Source organism: Cannabis sativa, chromosome 6 (assembly GCF_029168945.1).
Source record: "Cannabis sativa cultivar Pink pepper isolate KNU-18-1 chromosome 6, ASM2916894v1, whole genome shotgun sequence".
NCBI classification, from domain to species: domain Eukaryota; kingdom Viridiplantae; phylum Streptophyta; class Magnoliopsida; order Rosales; family Cannabaceae; genus Cannabis; species Cannabis sativa.
In genome coordinates this window covers 9,834,774-9,858,335 of record NC_083606.1, presented here as the reverse complement: position 1 = coordinate 9,858,335, position 23,562 = coordinate 9,834,774, and the positions used below count along the sequence as shown (strand labels likewise).

Sequence of the window (23,562 nt, the reverse complement as noted above, 5' to 3'; positions counted from 1 at the left end):
AAAGTCCTTAAATTTAACAATTTCAAAAGTTCGGGAAGAATTTCTAACGGCAAAAAAAATTCAGGGGACACAATTTAGTACAATCAAAATTTAGAAGAAAAAATTACTAATTAACCTATATATAATTATATATCATGCAATTTGATTCCAAATATTCATATATGAGTTAATATTGATGAAAAATTTTTACCTTTAATAATGAATTAGTATTCAAAAGAAATATCATATAATAAAACAAAAAGTAAAAGTAGCTGAATTAATGAAAGATTTGTCAAATGCATATGTGCCATTTTAAATGAGTTGTTCATATATAATTGGCTGAGACAGGAATTGGCACACGTGCATCTGACAGACAATTTGGCTCCCGAACTTGACACTAAAACTCTTTTCACACGTTTAAGAGTTGAAAACGTTGGTTAATGTCAATGATACATTATTATAATATACCAGAAGATCTTACCATAGTTCATGATTGCTTCATCATTCTCCAATATGGCTTTCAAACTTGCTAGTCTCCTTTTCTTTCTGTTGTTTTTTAATCAGTGTTCGACCTCAAAATCTTGGTTGAAAATCGGTTATTACGATTCACAAACAGAGCTCCCTGTTTCAGATATCAACTCTGCTCTTTTCACTCACTTAATCTTTGGTTTTGTTTCTGTAAATGTTTCCTCGTACCAGCTCTATATTAATGCCTCTAGCTCAGAAAAGTTCTCTACATTCACCAATCTTGTCAAGCTTAAAACCCCATCTGTAAAAACCATTATGTCCATCTGGGTTGGTGAAAATCAAGATTCAAACTTTCTCTCAGCGCTAACCAAGTCTTCCTCTAGAAAATCCTTTATCGAATCTTCAATAAGAACAGCTAGGCTTAATGGGTTTGATGGGCTAGACCTTTATAGTGTGCCACCAAGCTCGAGCTTGGAGATGACAATTTTGAGAACCCTTTTGGGAGAGTGGCGAGCTGCCATAGATTCTGAGTCAAGAAAAAAGAACCAGTCGAAGTTGCTCTTGGTGATGGTGAGTCATATCATGCCGAGTTTGAACTCAGTGAGTTACCCGATTGACGCGATGAAGAAGAACTTGGATTGGGTTCATGTTAAATCGTACGACTACTATATGCCAACAACATCAAAGTTCTCTAACCCTCATGCTGCTTTGTATGATCCATTCAACCAAGTGATTAACACCAATAGTGGAATTCACGAGTGGTTGAACAGAGGATTTCCAGCAAGTAAACTGGTCTTGGGATTGCCTTATATTGGCTACGCTTGGACCCTTGCAAACCCAAATGATTATTCAATTGGGGCTCCATCAACAGGTCCAGGAATCACCTTAGACGGGTCTATGTTCTATAATTTCTTAAAGTGGTACATAGGAAGTAATGGGTATGGTGTAAAGTCTTTTTACAATGATACTTATGCGGTAAACTTCTGCAAACTAAGGGAAAACTTTATTAGCTTTGATGATGTTGAGGCTATCAAGGCTAAAGTTTCCTATGCAAAGAAGATGAATCTTATGGGCTATTTTGTGTTTCATGTAGGAAACGATAACAACTGGGTTCTCTCCAAAGCAGGTACCTCATTTGGTATGAATGGTGTTTTAGTTATTTACATCCTAATCTTAGCTTGAAAAGTTAAAATTTCCACCTAAAAGGAGTTGTGGGGATTATTTGCATTATTTTGTTAGATGTGGAAAAGTACCTTATAATTCATAAAATCAACTACTTTGATAGCTCTTGAGGGAGATGGAGATCAGCAAGGACTGAAGCATCGACTATTGACCATTTTTCTAGTTACAACTGCTATGATTATTCTTTTGCTGGCAACCATCTTGTGTTTATTACAAAGAAGAGCACTCAATTCAACAGGTAATATTTTCTTAGCTGTGTGTGATATAAAAGACTATTGGTACTTTTATCTAAATGAACTTAGCTTGTTTGGCTGTAGGGATTATGAATATCATTAAAAGGTCAATTTATAAACTCAAAATCAGATTAGCTACTGATCATCGAGGCAGCGATGCCTCTAATCTGCAAGTACTTAGTTATTCAACTGTTAAGGCAGCTACAGATAACTTCTCAAATCAAAATAAGCTTGGAGAGGGAGGATATGGACCTGTATACAAGGTACTACTAGACCCTTTTATTGTTTACTTAAGATCTCCAAGTTTGCAATTACTGCTTCACCATTTTTTCTTATTAAACAGCAAAAATAAAAGCACATGGAAACAATATTGAGGTGTAATTTTTATCTTGGCAACTAGTGTATAAAGAAAGATAACTGTCCTTTTTGTCCTAATTGATCATAGTGTTATATAAATTAACAATTAACCCAAGATCTATTTGTATATAACATGGAACACAATAATAAGATATAATAATTAGGTATGTGTACCTGATTGATCCATAGCAATTATCTCTGATTGATCCACAGCAGTTACTCCAATTTGATAGTGCAATACTATCAACTAAGTCTTCCTCCCTAGATCTCTAAATCAGAAGCAGTTTATTTTCTCTGATTATCAAAAGGTATACAATTGTGATGAGACAATATGTATTTATAGAGTTAGGGAGGGGACTTAGCTACAAAACCCTAGTTGGCCGGGCTCGCTCATCAAAGGCTTCAGTCAACTAGAAAAGCCCACACTTCTGCTTCACCTAGACTTTACTCACAGATGCTAAGCCCATTAACAATTGATCACCAACAACATGGGCTAACACAGCAAAGAACTATCCAATCAACCCAAGTTTTAATAAAACCAATAAAATTTAATGTAAGCCCAAATAAAAAGTCTAACATTCTCCCACTTGGGCTACATTGATTTTAATACATATATATTATATATCAAAATAATTTTATTTGAAAACGACTCATGGGTTGAACAACAGGAAAACATTTGTGGCCACTTTAAAAACTGATAGTTCTCTGATAGCATCTCAACATACCGGTCCAATTTAATCTTTGATAATGAACTATGACAGTCATATTGTTTTTAGCTCAACAAAAGACATTCATAATCACAAATACCAAAGTATTAAATCGACATGGTCAATAAGTCTAGTAGTGTGGTAAGGAATTATGTTCAACATGTGATCAATTTAAAATAACATAATATCCTTATCAGTCCTCAATTTCACTGATACCGTGATGCTTAATAAATAAGCCAGTGAAATTCATCATACACCACTTAAAATAAGTTAGTGTCACTAAATATGCTTAAAGAATTAAGCCAACAACATATCATTGTCATTAAGCAAAAATACTTAAAATACAATGATCACAACAAGATATGAACTACATGCTTTCAATTCAATTATTCTCGAGAATATAACAAAGCCTAAGCGAAAGCATAAACATCCAATAATCAAAAAGTATTGGCCCACAAAGTAGTTCATAACATCAATAAGTAAATTACATATAAATGTAATCTCAAAAGATAAAGCAAGAAACTCCCACTAACCCAAAGGAACAAAAGATTCTAAAATGCCCATATTAACAACATGTTTATTAAACAGCACGGCACTTAACCCTTTGGTTAGAGGATCAGCTAACATCGACTCGGTCTTGCAATTTTCAATGACAATGTCTCCTTTCTTGACCAAGTCTCCGCATGAGATACTTTATTTCCATATGTTTAGAAGCACTACTAATCTTGTTATTCTTTGAAAAGAAAACAGCAGCATCATTATCACAATAGATTAGCATAGGTGTGGAAATAGAATCAACCACTCGTATCTCCGAAATAAAATTCTTCAGCCACAAAGCTTGCAAAGATGCCCCATAACATGCAACAAACTCAGCATACATAGTAGATGACGTGATCAAAGTCTGTTTGACACTCTTCCAAGAAATAGCAGCACCTGCTAAGGTGAAAATATAGCCGAAGTTGACTTTAAATCATCTACACAACCACCAAAATCCGAATGCGAATAACCAACAACTCGAAGATTGTCAACATGCTTATACACAAGCATAAAACTCTTCGTTCTTTGCAAATATCTCAAAACTTTCTTGGCTGCAACCCAATGATCAAGGCCAGGATCAGATAAATATCTCCCAAGAACATTGACTACGAAAGCTATGTCAGGTCGAGTGCAAACCTGAGCATACATTAAACTCCCTACTACACTTGCATAAGGGATGTTCTTCATTGCTCCTCTTTCCAAGTCGTTCTTAGGACATTGCTGCTTAGTGAACTTGTCCCCTTTCAGAATAGGAACAGAACCAGCTTTACATAAATCCATGTTGAACCTTTTGAGCACACGATTAATGTAAGCTTCTTGAGATAAGCCAAGAACTTTTCGATTCCTGTCACGATGGATCTCAATCCCCAAAACATAGGATGCCTCTCCAAGATCTTTCATATCAAAATTGGAAGACAGAAAATTTTTGGTCTCATTTAGTAGTGACAAATCACTGTTGGCAAGTAGAATGTCATCTACATAAAGAACAAGAAAAATATAACGACTCCCACCGATCTTCATATAAATACAACCGATCAAACTTGTTCTCTACGAAACCAAACGATGTCACAACCTGGTCAAACTTCAAGTACCACCGGCGAGATGCTGTTTGAGACCATAAATGGATCGTTTCAACTTGCAAACTAAGTGTTCTTTTCCATTCTCCTTGTAGCCTTCAAAGTTGAGACATATAGACTTCCTCATTCAATTCTCCATTCGAAAAGCAGTTTTAACATCCATTTGATGCAACTCTAAATCAAAATTCGCAACTAAGGCCATAATAATTCGAATGAATCTTTAGTGGAAACGGTGAGAAAGTTTCAAAGTGTAATCAATACCTTCTCTTTGAGTAAAGCCTTTAGCCACTAAACGCGCTTTAAACCTTTCAATCGTCCCTTTTTATCCCTTTTAGCCTTTAAAATCCACTTACAACCTATTGGTTTAAAACCATCGAGTAATAAAACTAGCTCCCATACACCATTTTTCTTCATGGAGTCGATCTCATCATCCGTAATGCTAACCATTTTGAAGATTGTGGACTATTAAGTGCTTCACTAAAAGTGACGGGATCCACAAAATGATCAATATCATATTCTCCTTCTCCAAGATAAACAAAATTATCATGACACTTTGTTGACTTCTTTTGTCTGCGAGATCTTCTTAGAGGAGGTACTTCTGGAATAACTTCTCTTTGTTGATCATTGTTTTGAATAATATCTTTCACAACTGGAATTTCTTCAATAACAGGATTCTCATTAACAATAGGAGTCTCATCATTAATAGGCCCTTCATCAATAATAGGACCTTTATCATCTTCGATATCGGGAGCAATGTATTCATCAACACTGGGAGCATTACCAACTGGAGTAGGATGGAGACTACTATTATCATCTCTTGAAAATGACATAGGAATACAAATTCCTTTAGATGACTCCCCCATTTCAAGAGATGTTGAAGGAATTTTTTCAGCAACATCAAATTCCAGAAACTTAGCGAACCGAGATTCAACAATTCGCGTACCACGAGTAGGACAAGAAAAGCGATAGCCTTTTGAGCGCATTGGATAACCAATGAAATAACGGCGATTTGTTCTCGGATCTAACTTTTTCAAATTAGGATCATAAATCTTTACTTCATTTGGACAACCCCATACACGAAGATGATTTAGACTAGGCTTCCGCCAGTCCACAACTCAAAAGGGGTCTTGGGAACAGATTTGCTAGGAACACGATTTAAAATATAAGTTGCAGTCATAAGTGCTTCACCCCATAAAAACTCTGGAAGATTTGTTCTACTCATCATACTTCTAACCATATCCATGAGAGTGTGATTTCTCCTTTCAGCAACGCCATTTTGTTCAGGTGAACCTAACATAGTGTACTGAGAAACTACACCATTTTCGAGAAAATATGCGGCAAAAGGCCTCATGCGTAGTCCATATTCTGAATAACAACCATAATTTCTCCTCCACGATCTGAAAGAACAACTTTGATGACTCTTCCTAATTGTTTCTGAAGAACATTTCGAAATATTTAACTTTATCAAGGGCGTCAGATTTTTCTTTAATTAAATAGGTGAATCCATAACGAGAAAAATCATCAATAAAAGTGATAAAATACTTATTTCTGCACAACGTGGTGGAATAAGGACCACTGATGTCTGTGTGGATAATTTCCAATAAAGATTGACTGCGGTTTGCAGTCTTTTTTCTTGTTTTAGTCAATTTTCCACGAGTACAATCAACACAAGTATCCCAATCAGAAGCATCAAGAGGAGGAAGTATTTCAGATTTAATTAAACGATCAACCCTTTCTTCCGGAAATATGACCCAATCTTTTGTGCCATAACAATAAGGATGTTTCCTTAATATGAGGTCTTTTACCCACAGAATTCACAACATTAAAAGAGGAATTTAAAGGAGCCAATGACAACTTGTAAAGACCATCAGAATAAAAGCAATTTCCAATAATTCGAGAGTCAAGCATAATGTCAACATTATCATTTGCAAAATGAAAAGAATATCCTTGTTTAACCAAAAGCGGAAGCGAAACTAAATTCCTTTTAAAAGTAGGAATCAAGAAATTACTGTTCAAAATAATCTGAACACTAAACTGTAATTCAAGAATAAGTGTGCCAACATAGATAACATCAACTCCAACATAAGTGCCACTTTAAGCTTTGACTCCCTCTCACTTATTTGCTTTCTGAGATCCCTTAGCCCCTGGTTGTGGTTGCTTCTTTTCATATTTTCTTTATCCTTTGTTGGGCTTGAGTTGAGAAACAAAGTGAGAAGACTCATTCTTTTCATTTTGTTAGCTTGCTTGTTTCAGCTACACACTGAGAAATTAGATCACTAAAACTCCATGTTTTATTATAAGTGTTTAGACAGTCTTGATAAAGCTAAAAGAGGTAGGGAGTTCATGAAGAACTTAAAGAATGGTGTAAAAGCCGGGAAGAGGAATATTATGTTCTTTCAACTCGATCTGAACATGAATAATTTTCATAATAAAACCTCGCACTCCTTTGATTTTTCATACTTAATGGTTGCCATTTCATCCATAAGATGTCCAGCTTTAGCGATTTCACTAGTGTGAAATAGTTTTTCTACTACTTTGAAAAACTCATTAGTATTTGAGGTGTTTGGCAAACCATCAAAAGATGTTCAGGAATTAAACGGTTCATAGCAATGAGACTAAGATGATTTGAATTTTTCCAATGTGCATGAAGAATTTTTTGGGCAACAATTCTGATATTAGAATAAGATCAGCAGATTTTTCTTCTCGAAGGCATAAGTCCAAATCTATTATGCCTAAAGTAATTTTCACATCTCGTTTCCATGTCTTAAAGTTGGAAGCATTCAGAATTCAGATGAAAACGTTATTGTTGTTCGCAGAAAGGAGACCGCAAAATTCAAAAAATTAAAACTTGAATAAGCAATATGAGCAATGTATTAGAAAATATTGTAGAATCAACTGGTCATTATAAACTCCCCTTTGGGGTGAGAATATAACACACACATGATCTACCTTCATGAAGTTAACAACAAAGAAAAAATACATATCATTTAAGAATTTTATTACCTTTGGGCAAATAAATTTCTTAAAAAATATGTATTAATTCAAGCAAAAAATAATAATAAATTTATATATTTAAATTATTACCTTTGGGCAAATAATTAAAATATATACATTTAATATTAACTCACTTCATGGAATGTGAACTAATATATGTAAATACTACCTTTGGGCAAGTAATTACACATATAGTCAACCAAAAAATATAATATTTTCTTCAACATGTGAAATTTGGTGATAAAGCAATCATTGAAAAAGAATAATTTTCAACCAAATTTCCAAAAGAGATATGTAATTGCTTTTATTATATTGATAATCAAAAAATAAAGTGTCCACCATAACACATTATTTTTGTATCAAACAATCAAGTTTTATAACTTTAGAACAACAAATAATTAAAAGATGTGAAACAAAAAATATTGGTAGAGATTACATAGTCAATATAAATCAAATAAGAGAGTGACTATGTCTTATGGAACGAGAAGAAACCCAAAAAATTTTCTATGATTTACGGATTTTGAAAAATCATTAAAAATTATTTTTAATAATTTTTAACCGCATAATTATCATTAAAATAATAATAATTATTAAACGGAGTCAAAAAATTAATTAAAAATCACCAAAAAATCAGAAATTAAATTCTAATAACGCTGGAAAAAAGAATCGTCAAAAAACGACGCCGGACGGCACCGCACGCGCCCCCACGCGCCGCTGCCGAGAGTGGGCTTTCTTTGGCGTACTTCATCTTCAAGCTTGAACCGGTTACGAAAGTGGGTCGCACGACCGGTTCCTGTGCGGTCGGGTCGGAGACGAAAAAAAATGCCAAAAATCGACGAAAACAACGGGAAAGCTAGGGGTTTTGTCCGGAATCGATTTTCTACTCTATTTATGGGTTCAATTTGGGATTAAACATGTAAAACAATGCTTGAATTTTAATGAAACTAATCCGAAAATATAAGAACTTAAAGAACCGATTTGGCTATGTGTCTCATCCCATTCGAAAAAATCAAACGTCTAGAAACATTTTAAATCAATTGGTAATGAGATTTGCACCATCAATTTTAGTGTATAAACCATAGAATCAAAAATCCCAAATTAAATTTCATAAAGAAAAAAAATATAAACCCTAAAAATTTAATATTAAAATTCTCCTAATTTGTTCAATTACTTTAAGCAAGTAATATATCAAAAGAAAGAAAATTCAATAATGAATAAAATCCCTAACCTTTTAAGATTGAAAAACAAAAAATTCAATATAAAATAATAGCGAAATTAATATGTAATTGAAGAAAATTAACATATACATATTAATTGATATACAAATTATAGGTTCTAAATCATATACAATAGGCAATCTGATACCACATGTTATATAAATTAACAATTAACCCAAGATCTATTTGTATATAACATGGAACACAATAATAAGATATAATAATTAGGTATGTGTACCTGATTGATCCATAGCAATTATCTCTGATTGATCCACAGCAGTTACTCCAATTTGATAGTGCAATACTATCAACTAAGTCTTCCTCCCTAGATCTCTAAATCAGAAGCAGTTTATTTTCTCTGATTATCAAAAGGTATACAATTGTGATGAGACAATATGTATTTATAGAGTTAGGGAGGGGACTTAGCTACAAAACCCTAGTTGGCCGGGCACGCTCATCAAAGGCTTCAGTCAACTAGAAAAGCCCACACTTCTGCTTCACCTAGACTTTACTCACAGATGCTAAGCCCATTAACAATTGATCACCAACAACATGGGCTAACACAGCAAAGAACTATCCAATCAACCCAAGTTTTAATAAAACCAATAAAATTTAATGTAAGCCCAAATAAAAAGTCTAACACATAGTACATTTGGTTCAAATGTTTTTGGTGATTGCTAATTTTTCTAGTAAGCACATTGGTTTCCATTAGGGTACTTTGAGGACAGGACAAGAAATTGCAGTGAAGAGACTTTCGAAAACATCAAATCAAGGTTTCGAAGAGTTTGAGAATGAAGTTAAGCTGACTGCAAACCTGCAACATGTAAACCTTGTTAGAGTGCTGGGATATTGCATAGAGAGGGACGAAAAGATGCTTATCTATGAATACATGTCGAACAATAGCTTGGATCACTACCTCTTTGGTATGAAAATTTTAAGTCTTTTCTTCTCTAATTTTAAAAACATTCTTGAAATCTACTTCTTTTGTTTGACTTATGTTAATTGAAACCAGTGACCATAGAACTAATGGCTAATGCAGATCAAACCAAAAGGCATCTTTTAGATTGGAAGAAACGTGTCTGCATTATTGAAGGAATTACACAAGGTCTTTTGTATCTCCAAGAATACTCGAATTTTCCTATTATACACCGGGATGTAAAAGCTAGCAACATTTTGCTAGATAATCAAATGAATCCAAAGATTTCAGACTTTGGTTTGGCCAGAATGTTCAGAAAAGATGAATTTGAAGCAATCACTGGTCGGATTGTTGGAACATAGTAAGTAATTAAGTGTGAGTACTCTATAGCATGTGTTGTATGTTTGTGCTTGTTCTTACTGCTGACCATTTACCTTGTGCCTATGCAATATTCAGTGGTTATGTACCCCCTGAGTACATTAGGAAAGGCATATATTCAATGAAATATGATGTTTATAGCTTCGGTGTTCTGCTTCTCCAAATCATAAGTGGCAAGAGAAATACTAGTGACTATGGTCTGAATGAAAATCTACACCTTTTGGAATATGTAAGTTGTTTTCTACTTGTAAGTTTTATCAATGCTGTGATTCAAAGAGTTTCCAATAAAAATGTGTATATTGAATGAGTCCACTATTTCAGGCATATGAACTGTGGAAAGAAGGTCTTGGAGCACAAATCGTTGATCAAACACTAGATGACTCTTCGTCAACTTGCAAAATAGAAAGATGCATGCAGATAGCTCTACTGTGTGTGCAGGAAAGTCCGGTTGATAGGCCATCCATGTTGGAGGTTTTATCGATGCTCAAGAATGAAGCTGCAGCCATCATTAGTCCTAAGAAACCTGCATTCTCCATTAATGAAAGTGGTGAGTTAAATAAAGAATGTTGTCTATGCAGAGCAAGAGGAGAGCTCTATTCTATTGATGATGCAACAATTTCGCTGTTACAACCCCGTTGAGGGTGCAAGTAGGCATATACAAAATTGTAAATGAGATTGTTACTAGTCTAGTTCTTAAAATATTGACTTGTGAGATGATGACTATGCAGTTATTGTCTATTCTATGGTACATAATGATGAACATTGTCACTAAATTATTGAAAAGTCATCAAAACATAAAGAAAGAGAGCTTTTGACAGATCTAAACAAAGAATATTTAGAGAAGTAACAGAAGAAACCCTTTAATCAACAAAGTAGAGCATTGGCATTCACATTAAGTCATACAACGTGTGTTCATCTTAAGTGAAACTATATTTTACTCTTTTGTTCAATCTGCATTTTTTCAGACATTCAGTCTCAGATTAAACTGGTCTTGTTGATAATTATACTTCTTATCTAATCTTAAATAATTCACTAGTGTCTGCTTTTGCTAGATAATCAGTGTTCTGCTTTTCCAAACCAATGGCTACAAAATTTACCAATGTAGAAAATAAGACTTTAGTACACTGTGACATACCAAGTTTCAGTTTGACATTTCCAGTAAATGAGACTGATAAGTTTCAAGTAGGATTTAATATCAATGTAACAGTAAACCAGAACAATTGAACAAATACTTGCTGAGCTAGGAATGTTAGCTTCAGATACAGATCCGATGATAGAACAGTAGAAAAATTACAAGAGAAATGAAAGGAAAACACCTCCAGGAATTTGAGGGCCTGGTCTGTCCCAATTCGTCTCCTCTCTTCACACCCCTTTTATTCCCGAAACAGCTCAGCACTCAGTAACAACTCTAGACTCTCTCGGACGAGTCAGCAGTCATTACACATCAACCCAGCCATATTTTACCAATGGTCTACCATTACCCCCCTCACAGATGCACTTCGTTTTCAAGGTGAAAGGATGAGAACTGTTCATTGATCACTTCAAAACTCTCCCAAGAATTCTCGAAAGTGGGCAAGTGCTGTCACCTGATGAGGACTTCCAGCACCGCCTTCTCATTGTAACGCATGCTCTCCAGTCTTGGGCTCGTCTCGAAAGTAACAAGCTAGTGTTCTGGTCCTTGAGAAACTCATGTCATCAGAACATAAATAATGTAACATGTCAAAATTGCATTTTGCAAGGGAATTTTCAAGAAGAAAGTGCAAGAAGTTCCTTTAAAATTACCAAATCAGGAAAAAAAAAAGGCTAGGAGACTAAAAAAATGCAATTAACATAGCAAAAGCCCAACAACAAGTGAAACAGAGCAAATCACTACAAATCAAAACAAATTGAAAGGAAATACCTCTCTCAGCATCAGTTTACTAAGCTCAGTCTCGAGCAGTCTATGAGGTTGTAGACATGCCTTTACTCAACAGATCACAAGGTAATAAGTATTTTATAGTGTGAAAATAAAAGAGCTTCACAGCTTGCAACATTCAGAACTCCAAGCATAAATAAAACCACTCAACAAGCCTCTGTAAGATGAACTCGAAAAATGACATTTGATCCATTCAAACTAAGTCACAGATGTTAGAGTTCAGCAAAAAAAAAAAGTCACGGATGTTAGAAAGAACATATATATGAATGCCATTAAAAGCATCAACTAATTTTTCATTTGACAACAAATACATCTTCAGAAAACCAATAATGGCTCATAAATTCTTTTGGATTACTTTGTTTCAGAGACGAATCTATTTCAACATTTCATATCACTTTAATAAATATGTCTGACCAATAATAATTCATAAACTCTTTTGAATCACTGGCTGCAAAGAAGAATCTATTTCACCATTACATATCATTTTAATAAATATCTCTGCAGTTGAAGCATCTGCAGAAAAACCCCTTTTCACCATTTCATTATTGAACTCAACTCCCCTTGATATTTCACAATTGTTGACAAGTCCTCGGATCATTATATTATATGTCCCATTATCTGGGGCGCATCCATTTTCTTCCATTTCTCTAAACAAATTTAAGGCTTCACCTACAAGACCTTCACTTAGAAGTCCATCTATCATGATTGTATAAGCCTTTACATCAGGTCTCAAGCCCTTCGATGATAGTTTGCGAAAGAGATCCTTTGCCCCTGTAAAATCTCCAGCTTTATACATAGCTCCAATGATGATACTGTAGATAACAATATTCACTGGTAACTTCTTCTCTTCCATATCCTGAAATATTTTCAGTGCCTCCTTCATTTGTCCATATTTGCATAGCCCATCAAGTAAAATGGCAAAAGTTTGAATATTAGGAAGTTGGCCAGCAGCTAGCATCTCTGCAAATAGCTCTTGAGCAGCATGAGTTCTTCCTACGGTACACAAACCACCAATGAGAGTGTTGTAAGTAACAACATCAGGAATTAATCCATTCGATGAAGACATTTCTCGAAACAGTGCAAGAGCTTCCTCTATCCCCTTGTTCTTACAATGCCCATTGATTATTATATTATAACTATGCAAGTTAATGTTGAAATCTTTCTTAACCATCTGAAACATTTCAGTTGCCTGATCAATTTCACCTCGCAAACAATAACCATCCATGACTGAACAATATGTGACCAAATCCGGTTTGATGCCTCTTTGTACCATATTATTAATCAGTCTTTCCGCCTCTACAACATCACCCTCTTTGCCAAGCATATCAACCAAAACATTGAAAGTAAATACATCGGGTGTAATATTTTTATCGATCATTTGATTAAATAACCTCACTGCTTCTTGCCGTTGGCCTAGCAAGCATGCTCCATGTATCAAGCTGTTGTAAGTAATGACATTCGGAACAAATCCTTTCTTAGTCATTTCTGAGAGGAGATCCAAGGCATCAACAACTAATCCATCCTTGCAGAGACCGTCAATAACAGTGTTATAAGAAATTATGTTAAGCTTGGTTAACTTTTTCTCCATGTTCCTCAGCAATTGTATAGCTGCAGCAGTGTTGCCCACCTTACAAAAAGCATTTAGTAATGTGTTATAAGTAACTATATCAGGCTGAAAACCTTCTGCAATCATAATGTAAAAGTATTCTTTAGCCTCATCAACTTTCCCCATCTTACAAAATCCATTTATCAATGTGTTATAAGCAATTCTATCAGGCTTAAAACCTTCTGCAATCATTATGGGAAAGTATTCTTTCGCCTTGTCAACATTCCCCACCTTACAGAAACCATGTATTAATGTGCTATAAGTAATTATATTAGGCTTCAAACCTTCTGAAATCATACCATGAAAGTATTCTTTTGCCTCGTTCATTTTTCCCACTCTGCAAAAGCCATTTAGTAGTGTGTTATAAATAATTATATCAGGCTTCGGATGACCTTCACCAATCATAAGATGAAAGTATTCTTTTGCCATATCAATTTTCTCCACCTTGCAAAAACCATTTAGTAATGTGTTATAGGTAATTATATCAGGCTTAAATCCTTTTCCTGCTAACATAATGTGAAACCAAACTTGTGCTTCATCAATTTTACCCTCATCCACAAACCCCTTAATTAAAGTATTGAGAGTAATGGTATTGAATTCAAACCCAAATTTGATGAAATTTCCCAAGACAGGTAGACCAAAACGGGTACGCTTTAAATGAGAGAAGCAATTAATCAAAATGCCTAGCGTATACTCATCTGGCAGGATTCCAACTGAAAACATTTGGTTGTAGAAAGTAATCACAAGGGAATAGTGTTTCATTTTCACAATTTTACCGAAGAATTGATTGAAACGCACAACAGAAGGCAGAGGTCGCAAGTGGAACATTCTATCAAACATGTTGAGAGCATCTTTAACAGTACGGACTTCCACCTCATTGGTTACAGTCTGGGAATGAGTTTGTGCTACAATAACTGAAAAACTTGAAGAAGAAGACGAAGAAGACGCATTACCTCTATTGAATCCTGCGTTGAACAAATTCCAAGTAATTCTCGGACTAGTCCTACGCATCATCACCTATATGGAAGCAAGTCCAAGCCCAGTGGAGTCGAACTGATGTGATATATATTCTAAGTTCAAATTTTGGGTACCAATTAGTCAAACAACGAGAGATCATTCAACAAAATTTACCATCTTTGTTTTTACACCAAATTTTATATTCTTTTCAGATTTGGTATGGTATGAGAATTTTTACATTTATACTATCTGGCGCGAAAGCTGCTGGTTCAAAGGTAGGGTACACTACTAAACGTCTTCGGACTTCTAGGTGGTTTTTCTTTTGCAAATTGGGGCAAAAATTTCCCCAAAGTTCACTTTAATGCTATTTCAAGAAATGCGACTTTTATCAGCGTATTTGGCCAAATGTGATGGCAAAAATCGTCAACATAAAGGAGCTAAATGAAGAGCAAAAGTATTCAGCCAAAAATTTTACCAGTACACTATTGTGCCGACAAAAGTTTGAAAATAAACTGCCTCATGTCGTGAACCATTTCCATTGGTTCATAGACGTTTGCCGGTGCAATCTTGCACTAATAAAAGTCTAAAAAAGGGGAGGAACTTTTATGGTGTGTCAATAGTGTCGGAGAAAAACTTTTGCCGGCATCAGCGCATATATGCACTAGAAAAAGGTTATCAAATTTTTTTTACCCGTCTTTAGGGGTGAAATTTTACTTTTACTGGCGCATATATGCGTTGACAAAAGTTACCAAACAATAGGGAAAAATTTCCCGCGTGGTTAAAGTGATAGGTGGGAAAACTTTTGTCTGTGCAAATAGGTCATCAAAATTTTTTTGCTCATTTTTAGGGGCACAATTTCACCTTTGCCGGGGCAATTATGCACCGAAAAAAGGTACCAAAATAGTGATTTTTATTAATTTTAACCGCTCCCAACTTTTCTTTTTACATTAGTTTAGATTTTATTTCAGTTGCTTTACGGAATCAGCTTCTTTGTCTCAGATTTTTAACTAGTTGATAAATGTAACTAGTTTCTTTATCTTATATTTTGAGTTACTATGCATTATTTGCTATTACTTATTTTGCTATGAAACTAGTTCTATTTAGATTTATGTCTCAGTATTTTTAGAACTCATTCTGAACTTCTTTTTTTAACTATAACTTATTTTTGAGGTATTATGTGTTATTCGTTTGTACTCATTTTGTTGTGGAACTTGTTTTATTTTTAATTTATGTTATAGTATTTTTGGAACTGATTTCTTTTTTATTTTCTTAATTATAATTGATTTTTGAGTTATTGTGTTATTGGATTTTACTTATTTTGTTATAGAACCAATGCTTTTTTAATTTATGTTTAAGAGACTAATTTCAATGACAATAAAAATTCCGATAACTTTTCTGACGACAATAACAACTTTGATGACTTTTTTGATTACTTTCTTGGCATCGATGACTCTTCTGGCAAATTCCCAGCAATGGTGACTGTTCTAGTGACTTTCTGGTGACAGTGACTTTTTTAATGACAATGTCTGCCCTGGCGATATTTGTTATTAAAAATTCTATTAACTTTATTTTATGGTTTTTTTTTTTTGTTTTGTTTCCCATATTTTAAATTTGTTTATTTTTTAATCTCATATATTTTTATATTATTTTTTTATGCTATATAAAAATAAACTTAAATTTTTTTCATATTTATTAAAAATCTCATTTTTTTGAGCAGTAACAACAAGTATGTTGTTGAGGCTTCGAGGGAGAACAAACGATCAAAATCTAAAGCTTGCTGTCAAAAAAGGTAGATTCTAGGCTAATTTTTTTTTTACAAAAACTTACTGGATGCTCAAGATGTTGATTATGCAGGAATTATTTGGCATAAATTGATTATGCCCAAACATAGATTCATCTATTGGCAGGTGTGGAATAATTAACTTCTAACCAGAGATAACTTGAGAAATTTTTTGCCTATTGCTACTGACTTATGCCCAGTTTGTGAGAAGGAAGTTGAGACCCATGCCCACTTATTTGTGGACTGTATGTACACTAAAAGAATAGCTGCTGCTATTAGCTGTTGTTATGGCATTATCAAGTGGTCGAGGGACATTAAGGAGCTTCAAAATGGTTGCCCGAAAGCTGTTTTTAACTTGAGAAATCAGCTGCAGAATGTTGTTAAAGCAGCAATGATCTATTTTGTTTGGAGAAACAAGAACCTTTGTGTTTTCGAATCTAAGTGTTTGACAATCAGTAGTGTTACTAAGGAGATTCAAAAGGAGGTCAAGTATAGAGTGGTAGGATTAGTTTGTAAAAGAGTAAAAAAAAAATATTAATTATGTACTATCGGTTATAGAAAGTTAGTAATTTTTTAAGAGTTCGAGCAACTTTTGTTGGCTTTAGGTTGTACTTGCTTCAATTGTGAATAAAATTTTTGTTGGTTCAAAAAAGAGTAATTGGCGGCAACCCCCCCACCCCCAAACTATCAATTTACTTGTAAAAAATTATCCAACCTCATATTTTGGTGGGGAAACCCTCCAAAGTGCACTTCCGTTTACATTTTTAAGGTGTCGTCAGTCTAACCTCGTTAAGTCCTAATTTTTCTCACGTGGCAATGACAGGTCATTCATTTATTGGCCAATGTGGCAATGACATGTCATTTACTAAATTTAAAATAAAAAGTAAACACTTAAAATAAATATCATAAATCAACTTTAATAAATCTTTTATCTGAAAAAAAAAAATAATTACATAAACTAAACTTAAAACTAAAACAAACATCCAACAAAACTTAAATATAAAACAATACCTGTGAAAATCAAAATCAAAAATCAAAAAGAAGAAGGAAGAAGAAGGAGACGAAGACGAAGACGAATCAGAAATCAAAAGAAGAGGGAGACGAAGACGAAGATGAAGACGAAGAAGAAGTTTGGGGAGAACAGAAGAAGGAGACGCTCGCACCAGAAGAAGACTAAAACTAAGAAGAAGAGGAAGACGACAGTGGAGACGAAGAGGAGAGGAAGAGAGAGTGAGGGCTTCAAACTAGGTGGCAGGGGGTTGCAATGGCATTTCGAAGGCGGAACAAGGATGATGCACCTCCTAATTACAGTAAGTGTTCATCTCAACTCCTCCTACTTTTGATTTTTAGGGTTTTCTTAGAGAATAATGACCCCTTTTATATGATATTTTTGGTTGGTGGTGGGTTAGTTGATCAAGAATAAAAGTAGGTGTGGTCTATTAGTTGGTATTTAATAAAGTTAAAAAATTTAGGGAATCTTAGCAAATTGTCGTGCTTGTGGGGTACACTTGCACATGGGTTCTGTGGGGAATCTTAGCATAATTGTCTTTTGCTGAATGTGGGGTAAAATGCTAGGGTGGTTTTGCCACTTTTTGGAGGGAAGATTGTGAGCTAATTGCTCACATATTTGAACTGGTTTGAACCATTCTTTGAACTGGTTTTTAATTCTGCTAGGGCCATTAGCAGAGGGATTAAAGGGGCACAGTGAATCATGTGTACTCCTTGTAACCAATAAACTCCCATGGGGTCTCCATTTGGATCTTGAAACCAAAAATCATCTCCTACAAAAGATAAAATATACAAAATAGAATAAAAATAAATCAAATATGTTTATGTTAAGGCATAATTATATGCAAGTATATCTTGAGTTTGAGGAACTTTTTCCTATTAGATGTTTATGACAACACCAATTATCTAAACAAAAAAATACAACAATTAACATTTTTATTACATACTCTTCACATAGAAATTTGCTTTGTCCCAAGGAAGAAGAAGTCATTGCATTGTTGCATGCTAGATAGTAGTCCAGTCCCATTGAAGTTCTTCTCAAGAGAATTGGTCAGTCCTTTGTAATAAGACTTTGCAAGCTCTACTCTGCCTCCATAGTCTTCAGATAGATATTCAAGTGTCTGCAAATTCATAAATGAATGTAATCAGTTATGTATAGTATATATATATATATGTATGAATATATAAAAATATATGTGTGTAGGTATGCAGATAATAAAATAATAAAAAGAAGACGAGTACAGATATATTTTATTTACGTGAATTACATCAACTTTGACTCCTGTGATACCAACCTGTGATATATTATGGCAATCACTGTTTTTAATACTTGTTGTTTCTATTTATTAGTTGCTGTAAAAATTGCTACTGCAATATATTATCCTAGTTTTTATCTTGGAGGAATTGTTGGTGTGATGATGTGAGACTATCCAATCATTGAACAAAGCTAGTACTTAAGACACAATATATTGCTTAAATGTTTGAATGAGATACATTGGCTAAATTATTATTTTTTTTAATTTGATTGCAGGAGGCAATGATGATCTATTTACTGTGAAACTATTTCATGGGGGTCGGTGGTTTACTCCATATGGAAATTTAAGGTACGAGGGAGGGGGTTTACATACTTCGACAACTGTGAATTTGAAAGTTTCAATAGGCAAAAGTTAGAAGAAATGGCTATAGGTTTAAATTATAAATTCCCTTTTGGTTTTCCATTCAAGCCATATAAGAAGCACTTGAACATGGGCATAAGGGTTGTAGAGGCTAGTATTATCTTAGATGACTTAAGAGATAGGAGATACAGGAAGGCTCAAGTTTATATGGTTATGCCAGAACCTATTGTGGATCTAGAGTGGAAAGAAGGCCCGGAAGCTCTAAGACACATACTAGATTCTCAAAAATTGCATAAATGCACAATAGAAGACTTCAAGTTTGCTTTGGGAATGGAATTTGCAAATATAACACAACTCACAACTGCTCTCAAAGAACATTTCATTCACATGTGTAAAGAGTATGTTCTGATAAACAATGATAGTAGGAAGTTTAGGGCCAAATGCAAAGCAAATGGGTGTCCATGGCTTGTTCATGCTCATGTCCAAGAAGATAAGAGGACATTTAAGGTGACATCTTACAAGGAAACTCACGATTGTGGAATAGCATTGGATAATAGACACATTAATGCCAGATGGTTATCAAAGTATTTCCTAGACCAGTTTCGGATGCATCCAAACATGGACTTCAAATCCTTCAAGGAGATGACAAAAGACAGCAAGTTCTCAAAGGTAACTGAGTCTCAATTTTATAGGGCTAAGAATTATGCAAGGGCTCAGTTAGAGGGATCGGTAGGTCAACAATATGCTATGTTGGAGGATTATTGCAATCAGGTTTTAGCTACAAATCTTGGTAGCACAGCTAAGATTCAGACTAACCTAGTTGATGGAAAAAGAATATTCAAAAGAGTATACATATGCTTGAAGGCCTACAAGGATGGATTTTTAAGAAGGTGCAGACCACTGATAGGTTTAGAGGGGTGTTTTCTTAAAGGTTATTGCAAAGGAGTGTTGTTGGCAGCAGTTGGGATAGATGAGGCTAGCTGCATATTTCCAATAGCATATGCAGTTACAGAAAAAGAGACAACTAGCAGCTGGACATGGTTCTTAGAGTTGTTGAAGGATGATTTGACACCAACTAACCCTAACACATTCACTATGATGAGTGATAGGAAAAATGGTCTCCAAAATGCTGTGGAATCTATATTCAACACCCCGGACAGTCGCTTTTGTGTGAGACACATGTATGGAAACTTTAAAAAGGACTATCCGGGACTCGAGTTGAAACAGATGCTTTGGGCAGCAGCTAGAGCCACAACACCAGCAGAGTTTGACTCTAGAATGGAAGAGTTAAAGAATTAAAATGAGAGTGCTAACAACTGGTTGGCTGCTAAACCACCAACAGAATGGACAAAATCACATTTTAAAGAGGGAGTCAAATGTGACATGTTACTGAACAACATATGTGAAAGTTTTAACCACGCTATCATGGATGCAAGGGACAAGCCAATAATTACTCTTCTAGAGAGTATAAGGTTCTGGTCGATGTGTCGATTTTGCAAGAGAAGAGAATCTGTGTTGAGGTGGACAGAAACTGTCCACAACAATATTGTGAAGATTGTCAGACAACGGCAGAACGTTTCACGACACTGTTCAGTTACACGTGCCAATGCAACAATGTTTAAAGTTAGGATGAACATTGGAGGTGCATTTACGGTTGATTTGGATAAATGAACTTGCACTTGCAGAGTATTCCAGCTCTCAAGAATACCTTGTGGACATGCTTTGGCTGCTATTTGGTTTTGCAACCATCATCAATGGGGTTATATTCATGATTACTACCAGAAGCAAGCATTTCAAGCTGCTTATGAAGGCACAATATTTCTTATGTCTAGCCCAGACCAATGGCCCAACAAAGGTCATAATCCGATCTTGCCTCCTGGAGACCACAACCTTCCGGGCAGACCAAGAAAGAAGAGAAAGAGAGCAGGTGATGAGCCACCACCACCAACTTCAACTAAAACCAGGCAATTTGGACTGGTTATGCATTGCTCCAACTGCAAAGAAGCTGGACACACAAAAGCCAAATGCAAAAAACTAAAGACTACAACCCCACAGACACAGGTATTTAATTTACATATTGTTATTTATTTTTCCTTATTGCTTTTTCACTTTACATAAGTTTGACAAATATAATTATTTCAAGGGTGACTGTTACTGGTTTAGTTAAACAATGTTTCCCTATATAATCGTACATAAGTTCAATTTTAGAATTGATTTCCCTACAATTTCAAACTATGCTTAGGTGGAGAAGAAGAAAGGAGGTCGCCCACCTTCCAAAAACCCAAGTGAGGAAACTTTGAAGAGGAGGAAGAGGAACGAGAAACAGTTGGCAAGGGAGACAAGGGATAATGCACAAGCAGCTCCAAATGCAGGGTCTTCCAATCCTACAACTTGATATAGCACACCACTAAATTAGTGTTTGAATTGTAATTGTGTTTTTTTTTTTTGTTATGTAAGTAAGTACTGGATGTATGAATTGTAAGCAGTATATCCTACTTTTTTTTGGATGCTGCTTAATTTAGTGAGCTCCATGTTTTAGGATGCACACATGGACTATGTGAATTAGGAGTTGCTGCCATTGAATGTTCTTTTTTGGGTTAAGTTAAGTGAACATCAGGAACTTATTTTGTAATGAACTATAAACTATTGACAAATAAAAAATTGGAGCAAACTTTTGCCTTCATTTTATTACATTTGGATTTGTTTTTTGGTTGATTGGAATCAAGATTGCAATGGAATTAAAATTTTGTCAATTTTATTCTAATTACAAAATAAACTATAATGGAATGGAATCAAAGTTTTGTCAATTCAATTTTAACTACAAAATAAACCAAACATGGTAATAATATTCCCATTACTATTTCTGTTACAAAATAAACCATCGTGTAATCAAAGTTTTCTCAATTCAATTCTAATTACAAAATAAACCATAATTGAATCAAAGTTTTGTAAGTTCAATTCTAATTACAAAATAAACCAAACATGGTAATAGTATTTCCATTACTATTACTTTTACATTCCATTACTATTTCTATTACCATTACAATTACATTTCGGTAAACTAAACACCACCTTACATAATTTTATGATTTTAACCACAGGAAAGTAAAAATAACTACAATACAAATTAATACAAATCTAAAAGTTTGACTGCTTTTATTTTCAGGAACAAGAACACTTGGGTTGCTGTCATCAAAGTTTTCATTGTAGCGCTCATCTATGTTTGTTAAATCAGGGTCTTCATCAAATTTCAACATAGATGAGTGTTCATTAACTTTCGATATAGATGAAAGTTCAACAATTTTTGACGTCATCGATGAAAGTTCATCTTCCAACTTCCCTATTTCGACGTCATACCCCACCCAAAATTTACACCCACCAACTTGCTGTAAAGAAAAACATTTAATTAAAATCTCATATTTTTAGATTGGGTGTCATTTTCTCTATATATAAGCACCAACAAAAATCTACATCATTTCAAAATAGATAGAGACATATATATATATCCTCTAAACTTGTATAAATATATACAAAAATATCATCATATAACAAACAAACTTATATTTTTGTGGTGATATTTTTATATATATCATCTTCACAAAATGACACAAACTGACAATAGTAACTTTTTTTCTTCCCAAAACTTATAAATTTGATAAGTATGAAGCTTCACGAGAGTTCTTCAAGCTATATTAAATCGATACATAAAACTCGAACACATAAAAATATGCAATAACTACATTTTTTTCATTCATAAATTATAAATTGAAGTTGGGTATCCATATAAAGAAATAATTGGACCTCACCATATGATCGAGATGAGCATGAGTGATGAAAACAAAATTCTAGTGAATAGCCCTGGTGGGACACCGCCCAATATCGAAAGCACATTTAAATATATACAAAAATATCACCACATAACAAACAAACTTATATTTTTGTGGTGATATTTTTATATATATCACCACTCTTAACCAAAATATCATCATTTCAAAAACCTTATACTTACTCTTTTATCATTTGCTTAACTCCAGTAATACTAATTATTTAGATTTTTTTCTTTTAAAAAGAGAGAGGATTTATTCTTAATGCTTTTGACCTTTTCTCATTCAAATTTCCATATCAGTTTGTGAGACTACAACTAAAACCTACCTAGCTAATGCTTATAAGTGAGAAATTCTGTGTTTACATATATATAATTAATAATAACACATAGTTATATAGATTCAGTTGGTACTACATATAGAAATCAAACATAATTACTTTGATTTTTAACATTATCATTACCCAAACGGTTCAACCTTCTAAAGTTTGGGATTAACAGAGTATTGGGGTTAACAGAGGACATCTAAAATGTTTTGACAGTTTTAGTTTTAATAACATATCGAAAAAGAAAAAAAAACTTGGAAAAATAATAAATTCATATTTACATACAACATATGCAAACTTACATTTCTTAACCAAAATATCATCATTTCAAAAACCTTATATTTACTCTTTTATCATTTGCTTAACTCCAGTAATACTAATTATTTAGATTTTTTTCTTTTAAAAAGAGAGAGGATTTATTCTTAATGCTTTTGACCTTTTCTCATTCAAATTTCCATATCAGTTTGTGCAACTACAACCAAAACCT

At 34.1% G+C, this 23,562-nt stretch overlaps 4 protein-coding genes across 8 annotated transcripts; 3 read left to right on the top strand and 1 right to left on the bottom strand.

Moving 5' to 3' along the window:
• Nucleotides 1-346: 346 nt before the first annotated feature.
• Nucleotides 347-10,817, top strand: LOC115724832 (receptor-like serine/threonine-protein kinase SD1-8). 5 transcript variants are annotated; one of them, XM_030654187.2, is made up of 8 exons: nucleotides 1,247-1,385; nucleotides 1,541-1,573; nucleotides 1,733-1,867; nucleotides 1,932-2,125; nucleotides 9,463-9,673; nucleotides 9,772-10,027; nucleotides 10,123-10,273; nucleotides 10,366-10,817. In XM_030654187.2, the coding sequence occupies exons 1-8, from the start codon at nucleotides 1,382-1,384 to the stop codon at nucleotides 10,681-10,683; spliced, it is 1,302 nt and encodes a 433-aa protein (XP_030510047.1). In that variant the 5' UTR covers nucleotides 1,247-1,381; the 3' UTR covers nucleotides 10,684-10,817. The 5 variants fall into 5 exon arrangements, with proteins under 5 accessions (XP_030510043.1, XP_060973010.1, XP_060973009.1 ...); XM_030654183.2 differs by having other exon boundaries at nucleotides 347-1,573; XM_061117027.1 differs by having other exon boundaries at nucleotides 411-1,573; nucleotides 1,947-2,125; nucleotides 9,790-10,027.
• A 1,307-nt stretch (nucleotides 10,818-12,124) lies between these two features.
• On the bottom strand, nucleotides 12,125-14,802 carry LOC115724837 (pentatricopeptide repeat-containing protein At1g63330). The gene has a single exon (XM_030654192.2). The coding sequence runs from the start codon at nucleotides 14,577-14,579 to the stop codon at nucleotides 12,384-12,386; it is 2,196 nt and encodes a 731-aa protein (XP_030510052.1). The 5' UTR covers nucleotides 14,580-14,802; the 3' UTR covers nucleotides 12,125-12,383.
• Nucleotides 14,803-16,248: 1,446 nt separating this feature from the next.
• On the top strand, nucleotides 16,249-21,616 carry LOC115694936 (uncharacterized). The gene is made up of 3 exons (XM_061117025.1): nucleotides 16,249-17,612; nucleotides 18,842-20,987; nucleotides 21,169-21,616. The coding sequence occupies exon 2, from the start codon at nucleotides 18,987-18,989 to the stop codon at nucleotides 20,223-20,225; it is 1,239 nt and encodes a 412-aa protein (XP_060973008.1). The 5' UTR covers nucleotides 16,249-17,612; nucleotides 18,842-18,986; the 3' UTR covers nucleotides 20,226-20,987; nucleotides 21,169-21,616.
• On the top strand, nucleotides 20,352-21,321 carry LOC115694937 (uncharacterized). Its single transcript, XM_030622038.2, has 3 exons — nucleotides 20,352-20,542; nucleotides 20,612-20,987; nucleotides 21,169-21,321. The coding sequence occupies exons 1-3, from the start codon at nucleotides 20,352-20,354 to the stop codon at nucleotides 21,319-21,321; spliced, it is 720 nt and encodes a 239-aa protein (XP_030477898.1).
• Nucleotides 21,617-23,562: the final 1,946 nt, after the last annotated feature.

Coding starts and splice junctions, on each gene's coding strand:
- LOC115724832 (XM_030654183.2), top strand. CDS start 469: ATGATTGCTTCATCATTCTCCAATATGGCTTTCAAACTTGCTAGTCTC. Junction 9,674..9,771: donor CTTGGATCACTACCTCTTTG/GTATGAAAATTT, acceptor CAGTGACCATAG/AACTAATGGCTAATGCAGAT. Junction 10,274..10,365: donor ATCTACACCTTTTGGAATAT/GTAAGTTGTTTT, acceptor CCACTATTTCAG/GCATATGAACTGTGGAAAGA.
- LOC115724837 (XM_030654192.2), bottom strand. CDS start 14,579: ATGATGCGTAGGACTAGTCCGAGAATTACTTGGAATTTGTTCAACGCA.
- LOC115694936 (XM_061117025.1), top strand. CDS start 18,987: ATGGCTATAGGTTTAAATTATAAATTCCCTTTTGGTTTTCCATTCAAG.
- LOC115694937 (XM_030622038.2), top strand. CDS start 20,352: ATGGATGCAAGGGACAAGCCAATAATTACTCTTCTAGAGAGTATAAGG. Junction 20,543..20,611: donor ACACGTGCCAATGCAACAAT/GTTTAAAGTTAG, acceptor TTGCACTTGCAG/AGTATTCCAGCTCTCAAGAA. Junction 20,988..21,168: donor CTACAACCCCACAGACACAG/GTATTTAATTTA, acceptor AACTATGCTTAG/GTGGAGAAGAAGAAAGGAGG.